General features: G+C 61.1%; 1 protein-coding gene across 1 annotated transcript; it reads left to right on the top strand.

Annotated features, from left to right (window-relative positions):
- Nucleotides 1-1,535: 1,535 nt before the first annotated feature.
- Nucleotides 1,536-15,065, top strand: SEC61A1 (SEC61 translocon subunit alpha 1). The gene is made up of 12 exons (XM_068982581.1): nt 1,536-1,641; nt 1,781-1,848; nt 4,658-4,723; nt 4,812-4,890; nt 5,843-5,974; nt 7,610-7,719; nt 7,993-8,146; nt 9,715-9,875; nt 10,859-11,056; nt 11,301-11,492; nt 12,117-12,193; nt 13,236-15,065. The coding sequence occupies exons 1-12, from the start codon at nt 1,635-1,637 to the stop codon at nt 13,420-13,422; spliced, it is 1,431 nt and encodes a 476-aa protein (XP_068838682.1). The 5' UTR covers nt 1,536-1,634; the 3' UTR covers nt 13,423-15,065.
- Nucleotides 15,066-18,689: the final 3,624 nt, after the last annotated feature.

The raw sequence follows: 18,689 nt of genomic DNA, 5'->3' as shown, positions 1-18,689 counted from the left end.
CGATCAAACCAGTCAATCCTAAAGGAAATCAACCCTAAATATTCATTGGAAGGACTGATGCTGAAGCTCCAGAACTTTGGCCACCTGATGCAAGGAGCCGACTCATTTGAAAAGACCCTGATGCTGGGAAATACTGAAGGAAGAGAAGGGGATGGCAGAGGATGAGATGGCTGGATGGCATCACGGACTCAATGGATGGGAGTTAGCGCATAGTCTGGGAAATGGTGAAGGACATGGAAGCCTGGTGCGCTGCAGTCCATATGGTCACAAAGCACTGAATAAGCGGCTGAACAGCAACAGTACAATTACTTTGATAATTTTTACCATAAAGCGAAACAACAGTCTCACCATCAGGATGGTGCAGGGTCCTATGTGCCAAACACCAGCTCTGAGCTACCTGCTGAACTGTGTCCAGGGCCGGACACAAACCTGCAGCAGTTATTACAAAGGGGTCCTGCACGGGAAGATGGGGCTGCTCGCAGGAGCAGGCCGAGGAGGGTCGGACTGAACGTCTTCCTCTGGCGGATGCACAGCAAGCGCTACCACGCCTGGTCACTTCACTGAAATTCCTGCCCACCTTCTGCTGGCGTTTGCATCTTCCACCCACGGGTTAGGTTTCCAAAACAGGACTTCCTGTCTTAGAAAAAACCCTGAGGGAAAGACTCACAAATCCTGGCTACCTGCTAGAAACGGGAGGGAAGGGAAAGAGAAATAGCAACCCCTAACTACTGCAGAACACCTCGCCACCGCGGCTCTCCTACTCCATCCGTCCCAGCTCCGGCTGCGCTCCGGGAAGCTCGCCTAACCCCAGGCAGCAGCGCCAGCCTGCCCCAGACGCTGACGGCACGGAGTCTCCTTCCTCAGATTACCTCTCGCGTGCCACCGGCGATCACAGCTGCTCGGGCACAATCCCCAAACTCCGCGTCCAGCACCCCTCGCCCCGCCCAACGGCCCAAGGGCCTTGAACCTTATCGCTCCCCTCACACAGCCCTCCGCCAAGCAGGCCTGCTCTCCCCGGAGACCTCGGGCAGGCGCAGCGTCTGCCGCCGTCGCAACGGCGCCTCTGCCGCCTCTCCTCGCCCTGGACTCCCCCGGCCTCGCCCCCTCCCCACAGTCGCGGGGCCCGCGCCCCAAGCGGCCGCGGGTTTGCTCGCTGAGCCCGCAAAAGGACGCCCGTCGTCCCGCCGCCGCGCACTTGCCGGGCGCCAGGCACCCAGACGCCCCAGCACAGGCCGGCACTAAGGAGCTCATGGGCTACCCCCGCGAGACCGACCACCGCGGCCCTGAAGCGTGGGGCGACAAGCCGGCGTGGGGAGCGTCTTCCGGGTCCCGACACGCGGGTCCAACTGCGCAGGCGCACGCCCCCTTCCCGGCGGGCTCCGCGCCTCGCCCCGCCCGTCCGGCCTCACTCCCGACAGGCCGCGCGGCCCCGCTGCACGCCGGGAGTTGTGGTCTCGGCGCGGGCGGTGCGCGCGGGCGCGGCGCGTGGCAGGAAGCGGAAGCGGCCGCCGCGGCGCTAGCACTGACGTGTCTCTCGGCGAGGCGCGGCGCTCCAGAGCAGGCCCGGCGGCAGCGGAGCGGCACTCGGAGCGCGGCGGAGCTGGACTGCGACCTGGAGCCGAGCAGCCGCCGCCATGGGGAGTGAGTCCCTCGGGGCAAGACGGGCGCGGGCGCGACCCCGCTCCCCTGGCAGGGAAGCCCGCCCGGCCCCTCGCCCCTGCTCCCCGGGGCGGCGCGGCGCCCCCCAGCCCTGACTCCCCTCTTGTCTCTCCCCCGAAAGTCAAGTTCCTGGAAGTCATCAAGCCCTTCTGTGTCATCCTGCCCGAAATTCAGAAGCCGGAGCGGAAGGTGAGTTGGAGCAAGGCTCGGGGAGGGCGGTGGAGCGGCCCCGGCGCGCCGAGTGGACGCCCCTTCCCCCGAGTCTGGTCCGGGCGGCGTGCTTTCCCCCGAGCCGCGCCGGGCTTCGGTTGGAGCGTGCTCTGTGGACGTTCCTCGGGTGGCCCGAACCGGGGGGTTGCGCCGCCCCGCCGAGGACCCTGGCCTGAGGGGAAGGCCTCGAGAGCCTCAGCCTCCGGTTCGAGCTCCTGTCCCTCCGCCCGCTCCAGGGAGCGGGTCGCCGGCTGTCCTCTTTCCTGGAGATGCGCTTTCTGTTCAGCTGCTGCGAGGAACTGAGAGCAGTAATTTTACTGTGTGTAACTGAGTCTGTGCCTTTTCGTGTGCCCTCACTGAACTGAGAATGAGGGCGTATTGTGACCCGTGTCTTTACAGCAGGTTCATTAAAACATGGGAAGAGAGAAATGTAGAGCTCTGTTGACTCTTTATCGAGAATTTTTGCACGTGCACAGCTTCAGGCCCAAACAGTGAGAGTTGCCAGTGTAAGCGAAGCCGTTAAACAAGGAAGAACAGCTTCAGAAGGGTTCTTACGGAGAATTAGTAGGAATATGTTTCTGTCCTCACCTTCTTTGCGTCTCCTCCACGGATGTGCTGGCTTTGACGGGCTGGTATGCAAAGGTGTGTGTGTGTGTGCGCGCGCGCGTGTCCCCAGCACAGTAGAAAGGGCCTGGCTCTGGAGGCAGGCTCGCCTGGGATCCACCCTCACACAGCCTCTTCATGTGTGACCTTGGCCTTGTGTGTAACTGAGTGAGGTGGGAGAGCCGTAGAAATTTGTGCAAGGTACGGCAGTGGCTCCAGAAGGGATTAGCTCTGGAAGACATTGTGTCTGATGGCAGCCTTGAAGGAAGAATAGACGTGTCCTTGAAGGAAAGGAAAGGAATTCTGATGGCACAAGTATGGAGTCTGCTAAGGCAGAGAAGACCAGTGGTGGGAGGGCGTTCGGTATTGATAGAACAGAAAGGGTGGGCAGGGAGCCAGTCAGATTAGCAAATTGCTTTGGGGTAGGGAAGAGGTTGAGAGGATTCTGCCAGGAGAATGAGCTCCAGACGCAGGGAGGCAAAACTGGGACAGACAGTTTCTTGGTGTTTTGCTGCTGAGTTTGGCTGCTTCCAGGAGAGGAGACTTGGTTATTTAAGAATGAGGAGTCCTGTAAAACTTGTCCAGCGTCCCTCCCCGTAAAGGATCACTTCTAGCTCGTTATACGACCGGTCAGCCTGGCAGGGTGTTGCTTTCCTTGGCTGCCTCCTGATTTCCTGGTGGGAAGGGGTGCAGGGAGCATTCTCAAGAGGAAGAGCTCCGCGGACGCCCCCAGCTGCGCGTGGGGCGTCTCAGCGTCCAGTCTCCCCACCGTGGTGCGGTTGTCCCGTTGAGCCCTGCCCACCGTGGGCAGCGCAGAGGCGCTGTAGCCCTGAGCTGGCCGCAGAGCTGTGACCCCGGCTCCATGCTCACTTAGAACAAAGCTTAAAAGGTGTCCTTAAAGAACACGGTTTTGTTCACTTACTACCTTCACTCACAAGGTGTTTCCGTGTTAAGATTCTCAGCCCACAGAACAGCGCCTGTGTTTTCTAAGCCTTTAAAGCCGTTCATCCTTGCTGTGCGGCCTGCAGGTGCTATGAAGACACTTAGGGTTCAGAGCAGAGGGGGCTTGGGCAGGGCGTCTCCCCAGTGACGCTTCTCAGTCACCTGTAAAATGATTCTGAGTAGTCACCTATCCTACTTACACACCGGAGGAGAGGTGAGAACTCTCGTTAAACAGCCGCTGCCAGTAGTTAGTGAGTCGGTTGAATATGCGGTTCTCCGTCCTCCTCCGGTGTATATAACAGCGGTTTGCCCTTGATTCATGGGGAATGCTGGAGATTACACAAACACGGGTTGCAGATTAGTTGACTCCAGCACAGCGAGATTTTGTCCATTACAAAACCCTGTCAAGTGAGAAGTGATGCTCCTGTGCCGTGAGGGTGGGTCTGGTTTAGGAACCTCTTTCTGTTGCAGCATTCTTTGACTGTGGGTCAGATCGTACACTGTTCACTGTTGACCGTTAAGAGCGCAGGCTTTGTACTCAAATCCATGACACCTGTGAGATCCGCGAGTGAGGTCACTTTGCGACCCCACGGACTGTAGTCCACCAGGCTCCTCCGTCCATGGGATTTTCCAGGCAAGAGTGCTGGAGTGGGTTGCCATTCCCTTCTCCAGCAGATCTTCCCGACCCAGGGATGGAACCCGGGTCTCCCGCATTGTAGGCAGACACGTTACTGTCTGAGCCACCGGGGAAGTCCATTTTTCTAAGCTTCAGTTTTCTTGTAAAAGCAAGGGTGACGTTACGCTGTGTGAAGATTGACTGGGGTGACGCCTGTGCCGGTCTCTTTGCATCCGTGCCTTATGTACAGAAAGCCTTCCCCGGTGGCTCTGTGGCAAAGAGTCCGCCTGCAACGCAGGAGACGTGGGTTCGACCCCCGGGTCGGGAAGATCCCCTGGAGGAGGAAATGGCGACCTACTCCAGTCTTCTTGGCTGGGAGACTCCATGGCCAGAGGAGCCTGGAGGGCTACATTCCATGGGGCCACACAGCTGGGTGTGGCTGAGCACACACGCACGCACACTCGCGTTTGGTGCGTGGCGGGGCGCGTCCGCGGTTGCTCTCCTGTGAGCTGAGCAGGGCGCCTGGGCAGAGCCCACTGTCGCGCTGCTTGTGGCGGCGCCTCGCCGGCTGGGCTCGCTCTGCTCTGGAGGTGACCCGCCGTCCTGGCCCGCTCTGCCCCGCTGCAGATCCAGTTCAAGGAGAAGGTGCTCTGGACCGCCATCACGCTCTTCATCTTCCTGGTGTGCTGCCAGGTAAGCCGGGCCTGGGGCCGCCGTCCGGGGCCCAGGCGGGGCACGGGGGCCGGAAGCACGTGCCTGGCTCCTCTCTGCTTGCTTCCAGATCCCCCTGTTTGGAATCATGTCTTCAGATTCAGCTGACCCTTTCTATTGGATGAGAGTGATCCTCGCCTCCAACAGAGGTAGGCTGACCCCTGCACCCCACGCTGCGCGGGCTCGAGTGGCCGCCTGCAGCTACCTTACAGGCTTGGCTTCACATGGAGTCCAGAGTGTTAGAGAGTGTTCGCATGCCGTGCGGAGAACAGCCCTAGTGAGTGCTGGCTTCAGCACCAGGCCCGTCACCCTGCTCAGAACTGCTTTGTATGCGGTACAAAGCCTGCAACGAAAAGACAAGTCGACGTGGTGGGGGTTTCTAAAACGTGGGAAGACTAGACTGCCTTTTAAGCGGCTGAAATGATGCCATGTCTCTCTCTCTCTCCTGTTTTGATAACATTCTTTAGAATGTGTAATTTGTTTCTCCGCTGTGTCTTGTCCGTATCTACGGGTTACATGTATGTGTCCAAAGAAATGAACGCACAGACGATGTACTGTATACTCTGAGCAGTTACCTGTTTGGGGTGAGGGGGGATCTTGAATGTTTATGCTGATACTGCTTTTGATTAACTCATTTTAAAAATATGGTTCAAATTAACTTCTAGACCAGTTGGAAGCATAGCTTGTTCTAGTGTGATGGAAGTAGAGGGTTACTCGAAACTAGAGACAGTGGTATGGCCCTCATCGCCAGACGCTGGGAAGTATTCTAACGTCACCCTTTTTTGTTAACTGATGAGGAGACAAACTTATCTTCTCTGTACAACCAGCGTGAATCTGCTTTCGTGAATTTAAATGTAGCAGTCCGTTTAAGTGCCATGTGACTTGCTAAACAGAATGGTACCTGGTGGACTAAACAGAATGAGCTGACTTGCCCTCTCACTGCTGATATTTGGGGGCTTCTCTCTGACTTGAATGTTGAGGGCAGACTGAAGTGTGTGGGGCTTCTGCTGGGGCACACAGTCCAGCTGTGTGCGGTCATTTTCTTACCAGCGTCTTGCTTCTCCACACTGACGTCGGCTGTGTTTTGTCCCCCTTTCTAAGGCACGCTGATGGAGCTGGGCATCTCGCCCATTGTCACCTCCGGCCTCATCATGCAGCTCTTGGCTGGCGCCAAGATAATTGAGGTTGGTGACACCCCGAAAGACCGAGCCCTCTTCAACGGAGCCCAAAAGCGTAAGTGGGATTGTAAATGATGTTCAGATGTCTATAGTTGAGAATTTGAATTTGCTACAAAGTTTGGGTCATCAACAATTGGCTTGGGGTTTTTTGGGGGGCGGGGTTGGCTGTCTTTGCAGGAGTGGGGGCATCGTTGCTGTAATCCCCTCGGCCCTCCAGCCCTGTGTGGCCTGTGTCAGCAAGAGGGCCCTTGGGAGGGGCTGGAGTGGGCAGAGGAAGGGCGCCGCTGCCCAAGGCTGGAGGGCCCACCCCCCCACCATCGCCCTGTCCTTCCCGCTTAGAGCGGAGCCTGGTAAGAGTCCATTTGACTACTGTGTGTGAAAGACCAGTGAGTGCCTAGCCAGTGGCAGTAGCCGGCAGGGTGGTATTTCTCCTTGTGGGAGTTTAAGAGGGTTCACTTTAGAGGAGTGGTGGTCCTCTCGGCTTAGCTCTGCCGTGTGCCAGCTGTGTGACTCTGGGCAGTTAGATGCAGCTCGTGCCCCAGTTTCTTCACCTGTAAAAGTGGGGAGAATGGCATCTTCCCAGTAGCATATCATAAGCGGCACTCGTAACAATGACCAGTCATCACAGTTAACCAGGTTAAGCCGGACTGTGGATTGACAGGTATTAATCAGGAAACAATCATTACACTTTCCTGCCCAGCCGTGTTTCCTTCCACACCAGCGGGTTTTAAGATCTTAAGTTAGTAGGTTAAAGAGCTGAGCACAAAAGATTAATGTAGTTGACGCTTGTCAGTTTCAGACACAAACCAGGATTTTAGAATATATGTGTGCGTTATCTTTCAGAACTATAGATCGGCTGTTTTCTCTTTGGTCTTGGACTTTATAAAAACATTTTTTTCTGCCTTAAGACTTTGGTCTTATTGAGCACTTTTAAAAAGTCAGAAAGGGACTGTATACCACAGGCACTTTGGAGTAGAATGTATATATTTTGGCGGGGGCGGCAAACTGAGCCGAAAAGCTGGAGTTGAATCCCAGTCCCATACTGTAAGATCCGTGCAGCACCGTGGAATCCAGCGAAAACGTGTGGGTTCCGTTGTACATCCCGGTGGAATGGAGTGAATGATACAGGACACAAGACTGCCCGTAAAAAGGAAAGCCTCCTTTTGGAGAGCTCCGGGAGAGCTGTGCGGCAGGGGAGCAGGCCGAGTAGGTTGGCGGCATGATGGGTTTTTCCTTAAATAATGCATTCAATACGAACTGGGAAGGCTCGCCCGATCGCCGAGTCTGTGTTCGGTGCCCTGAAGCGCGAGCCTGCCTGGTGACCTGGGTGAGTGCTCCTGGAACCTGGGCCCCAGGTGATGGCCGCAGCGTGGCGTGCAGGCTGCGGACGTCCCTGAGTTGCGTTCGCGTCTGTCCTAAGAAGCTGGGTGGTGATGCTTCAGGCCTTTCCCCCTGCCTGTCGCTGAAAGGAGATGCGTGGAGCAGGAGGCGGAACTGAGAGCGCCCACGAGCTCTGTCCCGAGCTTGAGTCACCGAGCGTTGCTCTCGCTTTGTCGGTGTGGCCGAGCTCCCCGGGGGCAGGGTCTGTGGGCCTCACCTTTGTGCTCCTGGCGTGGAGCTGGCATCTGGTCGCCGTGTCCTCCAGGGCGGTGTGCTGGCCCCGGGCACGCAGCTCTCCTCTCGTCCACAGTGTTCGGCATGACCATCACCATCGGGCAGTCCATCGTGTACGTGATGACGGGGATGTATGGGGACCCGTCCGAGATGGGCGCCGGAGTCTGCCTGCTCATCACCATACAGGTACCCTGGGCCGGCCCCGCGGCCGAGGCTCCCTCACGCCCGCCCCCGCCAGACAGCAGAGCTGAGGCAGGCTGAGAGAAGCTTCCTGAGAAGAGCCCGGGCCCTGTGCTCGCTTCTGAGTTCACAGAGGAGCCCCCAGCGGCGGGCGTGCCCTCTGCCTTCAGGGGCTCCCATGGAGAAGCCAGCTCCCAAGGAGGGGCAGAACCAGGCTGTGGGGAGCACTCAGGCAGTCTCTCTAGGTTTCTGCACCTTTTTATTTCTTAATACCGACAGCTCTTTGTGGCGGGCCTGATTGTTCTGCTTCTCGACGAACTGCTGCAGAAGGGCTACGGCCTGGGCTCTGGGATCTCCCTGTTCATCGCCACGAACATCTGCGAGACCATCGTCTGGAAGGCGTTCAGCCCCACCACCGTCAACACCGGCCGAGGTGAGGCCCCGGCGCCCGCGGGCGGGCTTCGGTGAGCAGCACGCGCGCCCCCGTTTCAGGGGAGAGGCGCCCGTGGGTGGGGTTCAGTGAATAGCACCCGCGTGCCCCCGCTTCAGGGGAGAGGCGCCCGTGGGCGGGGTTCGGTGAGCAGCACGCACGCCCCCGTTTCAAGGAAGAAGGTCGGTCTTAGCTGCATCGCTTCTGATTGGTCTGTGCGTGTGTCTGTGAAGGTTCTGAAGACACGGGTTTCTGCTGACACCGATGTGTCCGTGGCGTGGTTATCCTGGAGAGCACGCTGCAAACGCTGGCCCCTCCGGGACAGCCAGCCCCGCCTCGCTTAGCACAGCCTGGCCGTCACTGCCCAGGCGGGGCAGCTCTCCAGCAGGGCTTCCCCGGTGGACACCCAGTTGCTTCCAGCCTCTGCAAGGGGCAGCTTTGTAAAAGAGGCAGGGATGTGGGCGCTCGCAAGCTGAGCTCAGATCCTGGCCACGCCGTTGGCTGCCAGGATTAAATGACGAATAACAGGAGCTTACGGGGCCTAGGCTCGCAGCAGGTGCACGGTGAATGCAAGGCTCCCGAGGGCGTGTTCAAGCAAAAGCTCTGAACGTTCAGGGAAGTGTGACTTACTAGGAAAGGTTTCTTCATCACTAAATGCGCTATTCACTCAGGAGAGGCCCAGGAGAAGCAAACGTTTGCACATGTTTGACTGTTTTCTGTCAAGTAAGTGCCGGAGACAACCCCTGGCCTCCAGAATCCACATAATCTTGTCGTTAGACTGAAATAGGTCCCCACACCAGTGGAGGCCGCTCGTGCTCTTTCCCTTGAGCCGCTGGTGGGCGTGCTCTGTTCCTTGGCGCTCTTCCTGGCTCTGCTGCTGGCCTGCCCCCGCGGACGCTCGTGGGGGCCCTGAGTGCCAACAGCAACCAGCCGTGAGTGGGCACATGCGTCGTCCCCCTGGCTTGGCTTTGGGGTGAGGAGCAGGGCGCCTGAGCCTGCCTTGTCTGGACAGCTTGACCACAGCTGGGTGCTGTGCTGCCAGGGAGCCCCCAGGGGCGTGGGGTGGGCAGCTCTGAGCCCCTCAGGCAGGACCGCTTAAACCGGAGCTCCACAGACACAGCCATTCAGACGTTGAAAGTGTTAGTCACTCAGTCATGTCTGCCTCTTTGTAACCCCATGGACTGTAACCCGCCAGGCTCCTCTGCCCATGGTATTCACCAGGCAAGAATCCTGGCGCAGGCTGCCACTTCTGGATGGCACTTTCTCTACCCAGGGATGGAACCCTTGTCTCCTGCGTTGCAGGCTGACTCTTTGCTGGCAGAGCCACCAGGGAAACCTGGTGCCCCACACGCCTGATGTTCCTTGACTCTCACGCTGCAGAAGTGAGATCAGTTAATTCAAACGGAAGGCCAGCCCCGCTGCAGGGGGGTCTGCAGAACAGAGACGAGGGCTGAGGCCCCGCTGTGGTTCCCAGAGCAGCTCCTTGTGCCCCGGAGCTGGCCCCGTTCTCAGTTCCGGCCTCCAGGCTGCTCAGGGCTGCCCTGAGCTCCCTCTGCCTTTGCCCGTGACAGGAATGGAGTTTGAGGGCGCCATCATCGCACTCTTCCACCTGCTGGCCACCCGCACCGACAAGGTCCGAGCCCTGCGGGAGGCCTTCTACCGCCAGAACCTCCCCAACCTCATGAACCTCATCGCCACCATCTTCGTCTTCGCGGTGGTCATCTATTTCCAGGTGGGTTCAGAGCCAGCCCTGGGGAGGCAGGAGGGTCTGCATTTCCCGTGCCCACACCCCCGGGGTGGCGTGAACCATCGCATCGCAGTGAAGCGAGCAGCTGGCATCTGATGGAGGGCGCTCCGTGGACTCACGGGACCCTGCCTGAACTGACAGGCTGAGGCAGAGCTGACGTCTCAGGGTCTTAATTCAAGAGAAGTGAGAGTCGGCGCAGTCTGAGCCCTTGCTGCCGCTCGCCCAGGCTTGCGGGTGGCTGTAGGCGCGGTTGCCTGTCCTCACGAGAGCGGTCCACGCGTGCGCTGTGAGTCTGCGCGACTCTGGACAGGAGACTCGGCTGCCTGTCGCTCTGCCGTAGGTGGTCAGCCGCTCTGTCCTGACACACGCGTGCTGAGGGCTGAGCACGGCTGCTCCGTTAGGTGATGCGGTTAATGCAAGCTGGCTCCTCAGGGTCTTGGGGTTTGATTGTTGAGGTTTTGTTTTAAATATTCTGAACTCCGTTCTAGGCACTGGGAGATTGTTTTTTTAAAAAAAAACACACACACACGCAAAGGAAACCTTTTTCATTTTCGAAGGGTTTCAGAGGGACAGGTTGTGTTCATAGAAAAGTAGAGAAGCTTAGCTTCTCTGCAGTGAGTGAGCATCCAAGAAGGGCGCTGTGGGCGTGGGGCTCGTCCGGGGCTGCCGTGGAAGCAGGGCATCCGACAAGGGCGCTGTGGGCGTGGGGCTCGTCCGGGGCTGCCGTGGAAGCCGGGAGGGCGCTGGCCACCCGCTGATGGCGCTTCGTGTGTTCCACGTTGGTGCACCTGTAGTGCAGTGGGCTTTGTTTTCTGACAGAAACACTGCTGTGCTCGGGTGCCTTTTAGGCAGCTTTTCTGGGCTCTTCTGTGCATGTGCTGCTGAGTGTGGGGCGTGGAGGCCCGGGTCTGAGCCCTGCGTGGGGCTCGAGCGCGCGGTGAGGACCTCTCCTCTGCCTGGCTCCTCAGGGCTTCCGCGTCGACCTGCCCATCAAGTCGGCGCGCTACCGGGGCCAGTACAACACCTACCCCATCAAGCTCTTCTACACGTCCAACATCCCCATCATCCTGCAGTCCGCCCTCGTGTCCAACCTGTACGTCATCTCCCAGATGCTGTCCGCCCGCTTCAGCGGCAACCTGCTGGTCAGCCTGCTGGGCACCTGGTCTGTAAGTGCGGCCGCCCCAGGAGTGTGAACACATGAATGAGGCTCCAGCTGGGCCATGCTGGCGCCCGTGTGCCTCGCTCACGGCCAGTGCCGGTTACCCTGAGATGCTTTCTGGCTGTGCCTGGCACCGGTTCAGTGCCGTTTCTTTGGGGTGGGACAGCTGCCCCGCGGGCCCCTGCTCAGAACTGTTTCTGTGCTGAGGTGGGGTGACGAGCGGCGCTCACCGCTCCCTGAAATCCCCCCAGGACACCTCCTCCGGCGGGCCGGCGCGGGCCTACCCCGTGGGGGGCCTCTGCTACTACCTGTCCCCGCCCGAGTCGTTCGGCTCTGTCTTGGAAGACCCCGTCCACGCCGTGGTGTACATTGTGTTCATGCTGGGCTCCTGTGCCTTCTTCTCCAAGACGTGGATCGAGGTCTCGGGCTCCTCCGCCAAGGACGTGAGTAACAGTTGCAGTCTCTGGGAGGTGTTGACGCAGAACCAGCGTCCTCGCCTGTGGCTGGAGCGAGGGGGCTCGGCTTGGCCCTCCTCCTGGGGTGGGCCTCTGAACACACACAGCAGTTAGTCCTTGCTAGGGCCAGTTCCAAAGCGTTAGCGACCGTGGCCAGACCCCGGGTAGATGAACCCGTGCTTGTCTGGGAAGCAGCAGGCAGGGTGAGCTAGGTTTTCCGTTCCGCCTCCTGGGCGGCGGCTTCACAGCGCATGCGGGTGCTGGGGGCACCTGCGCCTCATGGCGTGCCGAGTGTCTGCCTGGGCTTGGACTCACGTCCCCCCGGGGGGGCCCTGGGCTCGGACTCACGTCCCCCCGGGGGGGCCCTGGGCTCGGACTCACGTCCCCCCGGGGGGGCCCTGGGCTCGGACTCACGTCCCCCCGGGGGGGCCCTGGGCTCGGACTCACGTCCCCCCGGGGGGGCCCTGGGCGCGGACTCACGTCCTCCCGGGGGGGCCCTGGGTGTGGACTCACGTCCTCCTGGGGGGGCCCTGAGCTCGGACTCACTCACGTCCTCCCGGGGGGGCCCTGAGCTCGGACTCACTCACGTCCTCCCGGGGGGGCGCCACGCAGGTCGCAAAGCAGCTGAAGGAGCAGCAGATGGTGATGAGGGGCCACCGGGAGACGTCCATGGTCCACGAGCTCAACCGGTGAGCGCCGACGCTGAGGCTGCCGGGGGCCGGGGGTCAGCTCAGTGCCTCAGCCCCTCCCTGCGGAGGGGCAGCCCAGGCGGGGAGGCCGGGGCTTGTGGTGGACGCTGCGGTGAGGGTGCTGACCGAGAGGGCGGGTTTTCTGGCAGGGTTCTGTGGGGCACTCCAGGAGGAGCGTGGGGGGTCGGGCGTCTCGGGGGCGTCCCAGTGCAGGTGAGGTCAGAGAGGCCGGTGGAGGCCACTGTGAGGGGCCAGCGTGTGGAAGGCCCGTGCTGGAGGCCGCGACCCCCGGGCAGGGCGAGGGGGCTGCACTCAGAGGCGGGAGGGTGAGGAGGCTGCGGCAGTCTGCAGGCCTCTCCCCTCATGGGGCTGCCCCGTGGGCGGCAGGGTGGGCCATAGTGAGCGCCTTAGACCCTTAAGCCGCCTTATTTCAGCTCGCTCTCCCTCCGCACGTGAACAAGCGCTCGCACGGGTGTGACTGGCTTCCTGTAGAGCTGCCTCCAGGGTCGAGGTCCGCAGTCAGGGCCGGGTCCGTCTCGGGGACCACGGCTCGCCTGCCTCAGCCGCAGGAAGTCAGTGTGGCAAATGCCGGGCCATTTTGTGCTGCGGTTCGTGGAGTCGCCAAGAGTCGGACACGACTGAGCGACTGAACTGAACTGAACAGAGGGGGTGGGCCGTTGCGTTCGTTCCTTTAAGAATTTTAGATTTATAGTGCTGTTCAGAAGAAATACAACGAAAAGTCACGAGGAGACATTTTATGTTCCCGTCTTCAAAAGCTTTTGTGACGTTTCCAGCGTCTCAATCTGGACTGGTCCTATTTGAGTCGCTGCCAGTGACTTGTGTGCAAACTTACTAGACAGCAAGCCCTAGTCTAGACCGTTAGGCTGCCTGAGCAGACGAAACCCGACGGGGTCATGGAGTGACCCTGAGGGGGTCGGGGTCCTCAGGCAGAGGTAAGCGGGTTGCTGCACAGCTGCTCCCGCAGCCTGGGTCAGGCCCGAGGACTCCGGGCGGCCTGTGGCTGATGCGTGCCCCTCCCCAGGTACATCCCCACGGCCGCGGCCTTCGGCGGGCTGTGCATCGGCGCCCTCTCGGTTCTGGCTGACTTCTTGGGTGCCATCGGGTCTGGCACCGGGATCCTGCTGGCCGTCACCATCATCTACCAGTACTTCGAGATCTTCGTGAAGGAGCAGAGCGAGGTCGGCAGCATGGGGGCCCTGCTCTTCTGAGCTGTGGCTTCCAGACCCAGCAGAGGCGGCGTGCCCCACCACGGCCGAGAGGGGACGGGGGAGCCGCGCTGCAGGAGCTCGTCTCAGGCGCTGCTGAGGCGCAAGGACTTCGGTTCAGTCGTGTGTTTGAGTTCCATATTCTTTTCATTCCACTTTGTAAAATGCTAGAAATTTTCCAGTTTAAAATTCTGCTTTTTGCTCTGGCATTGGCGGCGGAGCTGTAGAAGTGGGGTCTTGGTCAGCTGACCGCCAGAGGCGGGGCTGGGCTGCCAGAGGCGGGGCTGGGCTGCCAGCGGCCCCGGTGTCCACGCCACTTCTGCGCTAGCCTTTGCACCTTCTCAGTGTTGCTGGCGACCGCAGCAGTCTCGGCTGCCCCGCTCGAAGGGAGCATCTTGTTGGTTAGAAGCACAAATATTGTTGAAACGTCTCTGTCTCAGGGGGCAGGAGGGCGGGCCCCCGGCAATAGGCTTTTCTGGTGCCTGATGGCGGCTCACCGGCGCGTGCCCGTCACAGTCCAGCCGGAACATCTGGTTTAAAACGGTTTCTCTGGAAGACAATCATTTTCCCTTTTGAAATTAGTGCTTTAGGACACAGTTTCTTCTAAACTAAAGAGAGGAATTTCCAGAAGACCCTTCTGGCCCATCTGTGCGTCTTTCGGTTGGCTGACCTGGTGTCCTCAGTGGTGGAGCCGGGCTGTGAGCCACAGCTCTGCAGCCGCACCGGGCTGAGCTCGGTCCGTTGTGCGGAGGACCCTGGGCTGCCAGCGGCCCAGTTGCCCTGGGCATCACTGAACTTGCTCTCCGTGCTGCGTCCCCGCCACCCACCCCCAAGAGGGGAAGAGCTGTGGCCGGCCCCACACACTACCTTCTAGGCTGAAGACTTGCCATTTGTATTTCTTTAGAACATTTTTACTGTACTTAGGACCAAACCCAAGTGAAGTAAATGACGGGATGCCTCTGATCCCCACTGTCACCAGAACCGCCCAGCAGATCCACGGGGACATCACGGGCAGACATTGGTTTTCTGCTAACTTTCTCCCATGTTTGATATGAAAAGGCAATTATGTCTGAGACAAATTCTGTTTGCAATAATAGGTGCCCTAGATCTTAGGAATTACCACCTTCTCAAAGGCCTTTAGGGAAGCCCCTCTTGGGGACCAGCAGAGTTAGGTGCTGCAGCCTGAGGGGTGCTCCCTGGAGGGAGCCCCCGGGTGCGTACTGCCCCTTGGAGACCAGACCCCACCAGCAGCAGGCACAGAGCCGGTAGAGGCGGCAAGTTTGGCGCCCATCCGAGTCCGAGGGGCTCCGAGACTGACTGGCTGTGCTGCCCGGGGAACAGACCGACCGAGGGACGAGGGGACTTGCCCAGCACCACCTGGCGAGTGGACAGCAGAGCCAGGATGGGCCTTAGCCCGTCCCCCCTCGGCCAGGGCACCCTCCACACCACACGCGGCCTTGTCCGACCCAGTCCCACGGGGAGATCTGACTCCCGCAGCCCAGCTGCAGCCTCTGACCATGCACGGCTCGGGCGCCTGACCCGCAGTCACTGGTCACGGAGGCGGGCTGACCCCGACTTCCAGGGGACTGTCACTGTGGACGCCCAAGCGGCATAACTGAGATGAGGTGAATAAGAGACAAATAAAGCCAACTTTTTACAAGCTGCCTGGTGGTGGTCTCTTGGTTTGCAGTTCTGTTGCCGAAGCCAGTGAGGAAGGCATGGCCTTGTCTGCCTTTGGGGGCACAGGGCTGTTGTGAGACGTGAGTCCTCGTTGTGCACGGAGTGCCCAGGGCTCCCCCTCGGTGGGAACCTGGAAAGCTCGTTGTCCAGGTGTGCCGCGCGCGTGCGGGCCCCTCCAGCCCCTCCAGGAACGGGCGATGGGCCGACTGCAGCTTCCAGCACTTCAAGTCCAGGCCTTGGCTGCGGCGCGTGTCCTTCCCCACCTGGTGGCTGACAGACTGTCCCCTCGGCGGTCTCCACTCCGCCCTGGACCCCCAGCACTGGAGGCAGCGGTGCCAGGTGCGATGGCTGCTCCCTGGGACATGCCGTGCAGAAGTTTCCAGCAGTTTCCATTGAGCTGAACGGTAGGCGTTTCCACAGTGACGTGAGCCCATGTCGTGAGCTGTTGCTCTTATCCAGACAAGGCCACCCCCCAGGCCTTCCACGCCCACCTCCTCAGGGGCCCCCAACGACATGTGGACAGGGCCTTCCTCCTGAGCTGTCCACATGGAGCCCTGGTGCTCATCTCATCCGGGAAACATCTCAGGGGGTGTGCCAGCAAGGCAGGTTGGACCCTGGAACCCTGGGAGGGACGGGCGCTCAGGCCTGGCCTGCAGAAGCCGGCACTGAAGCATGAGAGGCGGGGTGCCGGTCACAGCCCCCAGGAGCTCTGTCAGAGGTGCTCTCCACCGGCGGAGCGCGGCAGCCCTCCCCCCCTGGCAGTTGGGCTCTGCCTGTGGCGGGACGGAACCCTGGAGCCCCCTGCCGTCACTCCCCACTAGAGGCCTTTCCTGGAGGGTGGGCTCTTCCCACTCCACCGGAGAAGAAACGCCCCGGGAAGCTCCTGCAGGTGCCTCTGCCGGGGGCCCCTGCGGGGCAAGGAGGGGCCTGGGGACGGCCGCCACCTCTCCATGTGGGAGCCTCCTGGGGCCTGTCCAGCTGCCCTGCCCCAGGCCCACTGCTGCCCTCCACCCCTGCCTGCCCCACACCCTCCCCGGCCTGCTCTCCTGAAGGCCTTCACTGGGCCAGCTCCCCACCGGCCTCAGGAAGCCTGTGCAGGGGAAATGGGTGGGCATGTGTTCCTGTCCAAGGGCCAGCAGGAGGCTCTGCACTGACCTCAACACCTGCTAGTGCCCAGTTCCAGACAGTCCCATGGGGTCCCTTGGGCTGTGCCCCCCAACTCCCCTGCCCGGAAATAGACCCGGGGCACGGGGGGTGGGCATCGCACTGCCCTGAGCGGTATCTATGTGAACATGGATAACAATGAAAAAAGGGCAAAGGAGTGGAGGTGAAAAACCTCCTAATAAAAATGCTAGAAAGCAGAAGGTGGCTGACGGCAGGAGGCAAGGGAGATTTTTGGAATGTAGGCCGGGTTCAGTAAGGTTCCCTGATGCTCTTGCCCCGTGGGCGTTTGACGCACGCTCCTCCCCTGCCCCTCCACGGGCTTGGCCTCCGTCGTGGGGCAGGACGGCCCGACCCGCCCGCCGGGCTCGGCCACCCCGGCCGCGGCGGGGCAGGGCGGCGGCGCGGTGCGCGGGCGCCGCGTGGGGGCGCTGTGGCCTCGCAGAGGCGGGCGCGCGTGGCCGGCGGCCGCAGAGACTCCGGAAACGGGCCGGAGGGCCTGATGCGCGCCGGCTGCTGCGCGCGCGCGTCACCTCCCTGGGGAAGCCCTCCTCGCCGGCCCCGCGGCACCGGCCCGCGCTCCTCCGGGCCGTACGCCCTCGCGTACGGGGCCAGGGCGGAATGCGGGCGATCGGGCCAGACCCCAGGTTTCCAGACGCCGGGCCGTGGGGAGAGGCTGGCGGCCCGCGGGCGGAGGCCGAACGGCGGTCCCCGCGCCCAGCCCTCGCGCGGGGCGGCGCACGCGTGTCCTGGGAGCGCCGGCCCCGTGCGCGCGCGTGCGTCCCCCGCACCGCCGCGTCCCCATTAATCACACGGCGACGGCGATGTCGAGCGGGCGGCCGGCGGGCGCCCATCGGCGCATCTTATCGCGCCGGCCCAGCCGCCGCGCGCGCCGCCCATTGATCGCGCCGGCCGGGCCGGGGTCAGCGCGGGCCCGGCGCCTGACAGCGCATCCATCGCCGCAGACGCGCGCTGACGGCGGCCCGGGCGGCACGGCCTGGCCATTAATCACCGCGCCTGCCGCGAGTGACGGCCAGGGTGACGGGGCCAGCCGGCGACAGCCAGCCCTGCGGCCGCCCCGGCACCCCTTCCCCGGGGCCTGCTGTCCCCAGGAAACGGAGGCAGGGCAAGGACTGGATGAGTGGACCCCGTTCTACTCTCAGCGGGCCTGTTTCCAGACGCCAAGGGGGCAGGGCTAGGCTGGGACAAAGCAGGAAACCAGCGCCCCGCATCCCCGTTGCCCAGCCCTGCCTGCACCTCATCGAAGAGGGGGCCCGGGGGCAGCGAGGGCTGGCACACCCTTCCTGGAAGTAGTGGACATTGAGGAAAAGGCCCAGACCCCTGCCCGCCCTCTCCCTTCTCCAGCCTGTGGGCCTAACTGACGGGCCCAGCAGGGGACCTCCAGCCTTCCCAGAACGAGCTGTCAGGACCAGGAGGGGCAGGGCCCAGTGCCCAGCCGCTTCCGGCTCCTGTTGGATGAAGTGTGGCCTCCTCTTCCTCCAAGAGGGACAGGGGTCGGGACTCTTCACTGAATCTCAGTAAACGGAGTGCCTGATGCAGCCACACCACACCCCCCAAGTCTGCACACCAATCCATCTTCACAGCAGGAAACCCAAGCTCAAGAACCAGAGGGATCAAGGCCAAGGGCCAAAGACAACCCAAGCTGCGCCCCTGCCTGCCGGGCCCCCCGACCCCTGCCCCCGCCCACCTGCCAGCTCTGCCGGAACCCTCCAGAGCAGCCGGAACCCTCCAGAGCAGGCGCTGCTCAGGCTGGTGCAGACGCTGGGGGGCACCCGAGTCTGACGCTTTCCTGGGCAATGCCTGCTGGGGTCTGAGACGGGGGGGCCAACAGGGAACGCACCCCCACCACTGTGGCGCTCCATTTTATTAGAAAGACAGTTGAGAAAGGTCTGCTAGCCAAGAAGTCATCATCATCTGTTTAGTTCTAAAAACCAATACCCTCTAAGGACCAATCCTGGGGGTGCAGCCTAAGAGGGGTGGAGGTGACGACGGGCTGAGGAGATGGGAGCAGGGGCCTCCCTTTCAAGAGCCGGTAGGCCCTGGGCCCACATGCACGCCTGGCCATCAGCACAGCAGCAGGGGGCTGGGACGCAGGCAGCCCACCCAGCTGGCTTCCTGGGAGGCACCCAGGACAGCCTGGGACCAGAGCCTGGACGATCAGCCACTTCCTATGAATAGCCGCCTCCCTGCCTCCCGTTAATATTGCAACAGTTCTTCACGTCGGAGCTGAAGTCGCGCAAAAAATGGGGCTGCTGTAATTGTTGGTAGATTGTGTGTCTGCCAGATAAGATGTAACAAATACTTTCCTCCCCACCAGGGTCTGTTTCCCTCTTGTAATGGATGGAGAAACTTCTCATAGTCGGCAAGGGATTGGTCGTAAAAACTTCGCCTGGAAGATTAATGTAATA

Source organism: Capricornis sumatraensis, chromosome 10 (genome assembly GCF_032405125.1).
Source record: "Capricornis sumatraensis isolate serow.1 chromosome 10, serow.2, whole genome shotgun sequence".
In the NCBI taxonomy this organism is placed as follows: domain Eukaryota; kingdom Metazoa; phylum Chordata; class Mammalia; order Artiodactyla; family Bovidae; genus Capricornis; species Capricornis sumatraensis.
Note: the sequence above shows the minus strand (reverse complement) of the source record. Positions and strands in the feature narration are given on the sequence as shown.

What these genes read in the sequence shown, in the direction of transcription:
- SEC61A1 (XM_068982581.1), top strand. An exon ending in GATCCTCGCCTCCAACAGAG is followed by an intron (nt 4,891 to 5,842) that starts GTAGGCTGACCC and finishes CCCCTTTCTAAG; the next exon opens with GCACGCTGATGGAGCTGGGC. An exon ending in CGGTGGTCATCTATTTCCAG is followed by an intron (nt 9,876 to 10,858) that starts GTGGGTTCAGAG and finishes CTGGCTCCTCAG; the next exon opens with GGCTTCCGCGTCGACCTGCC.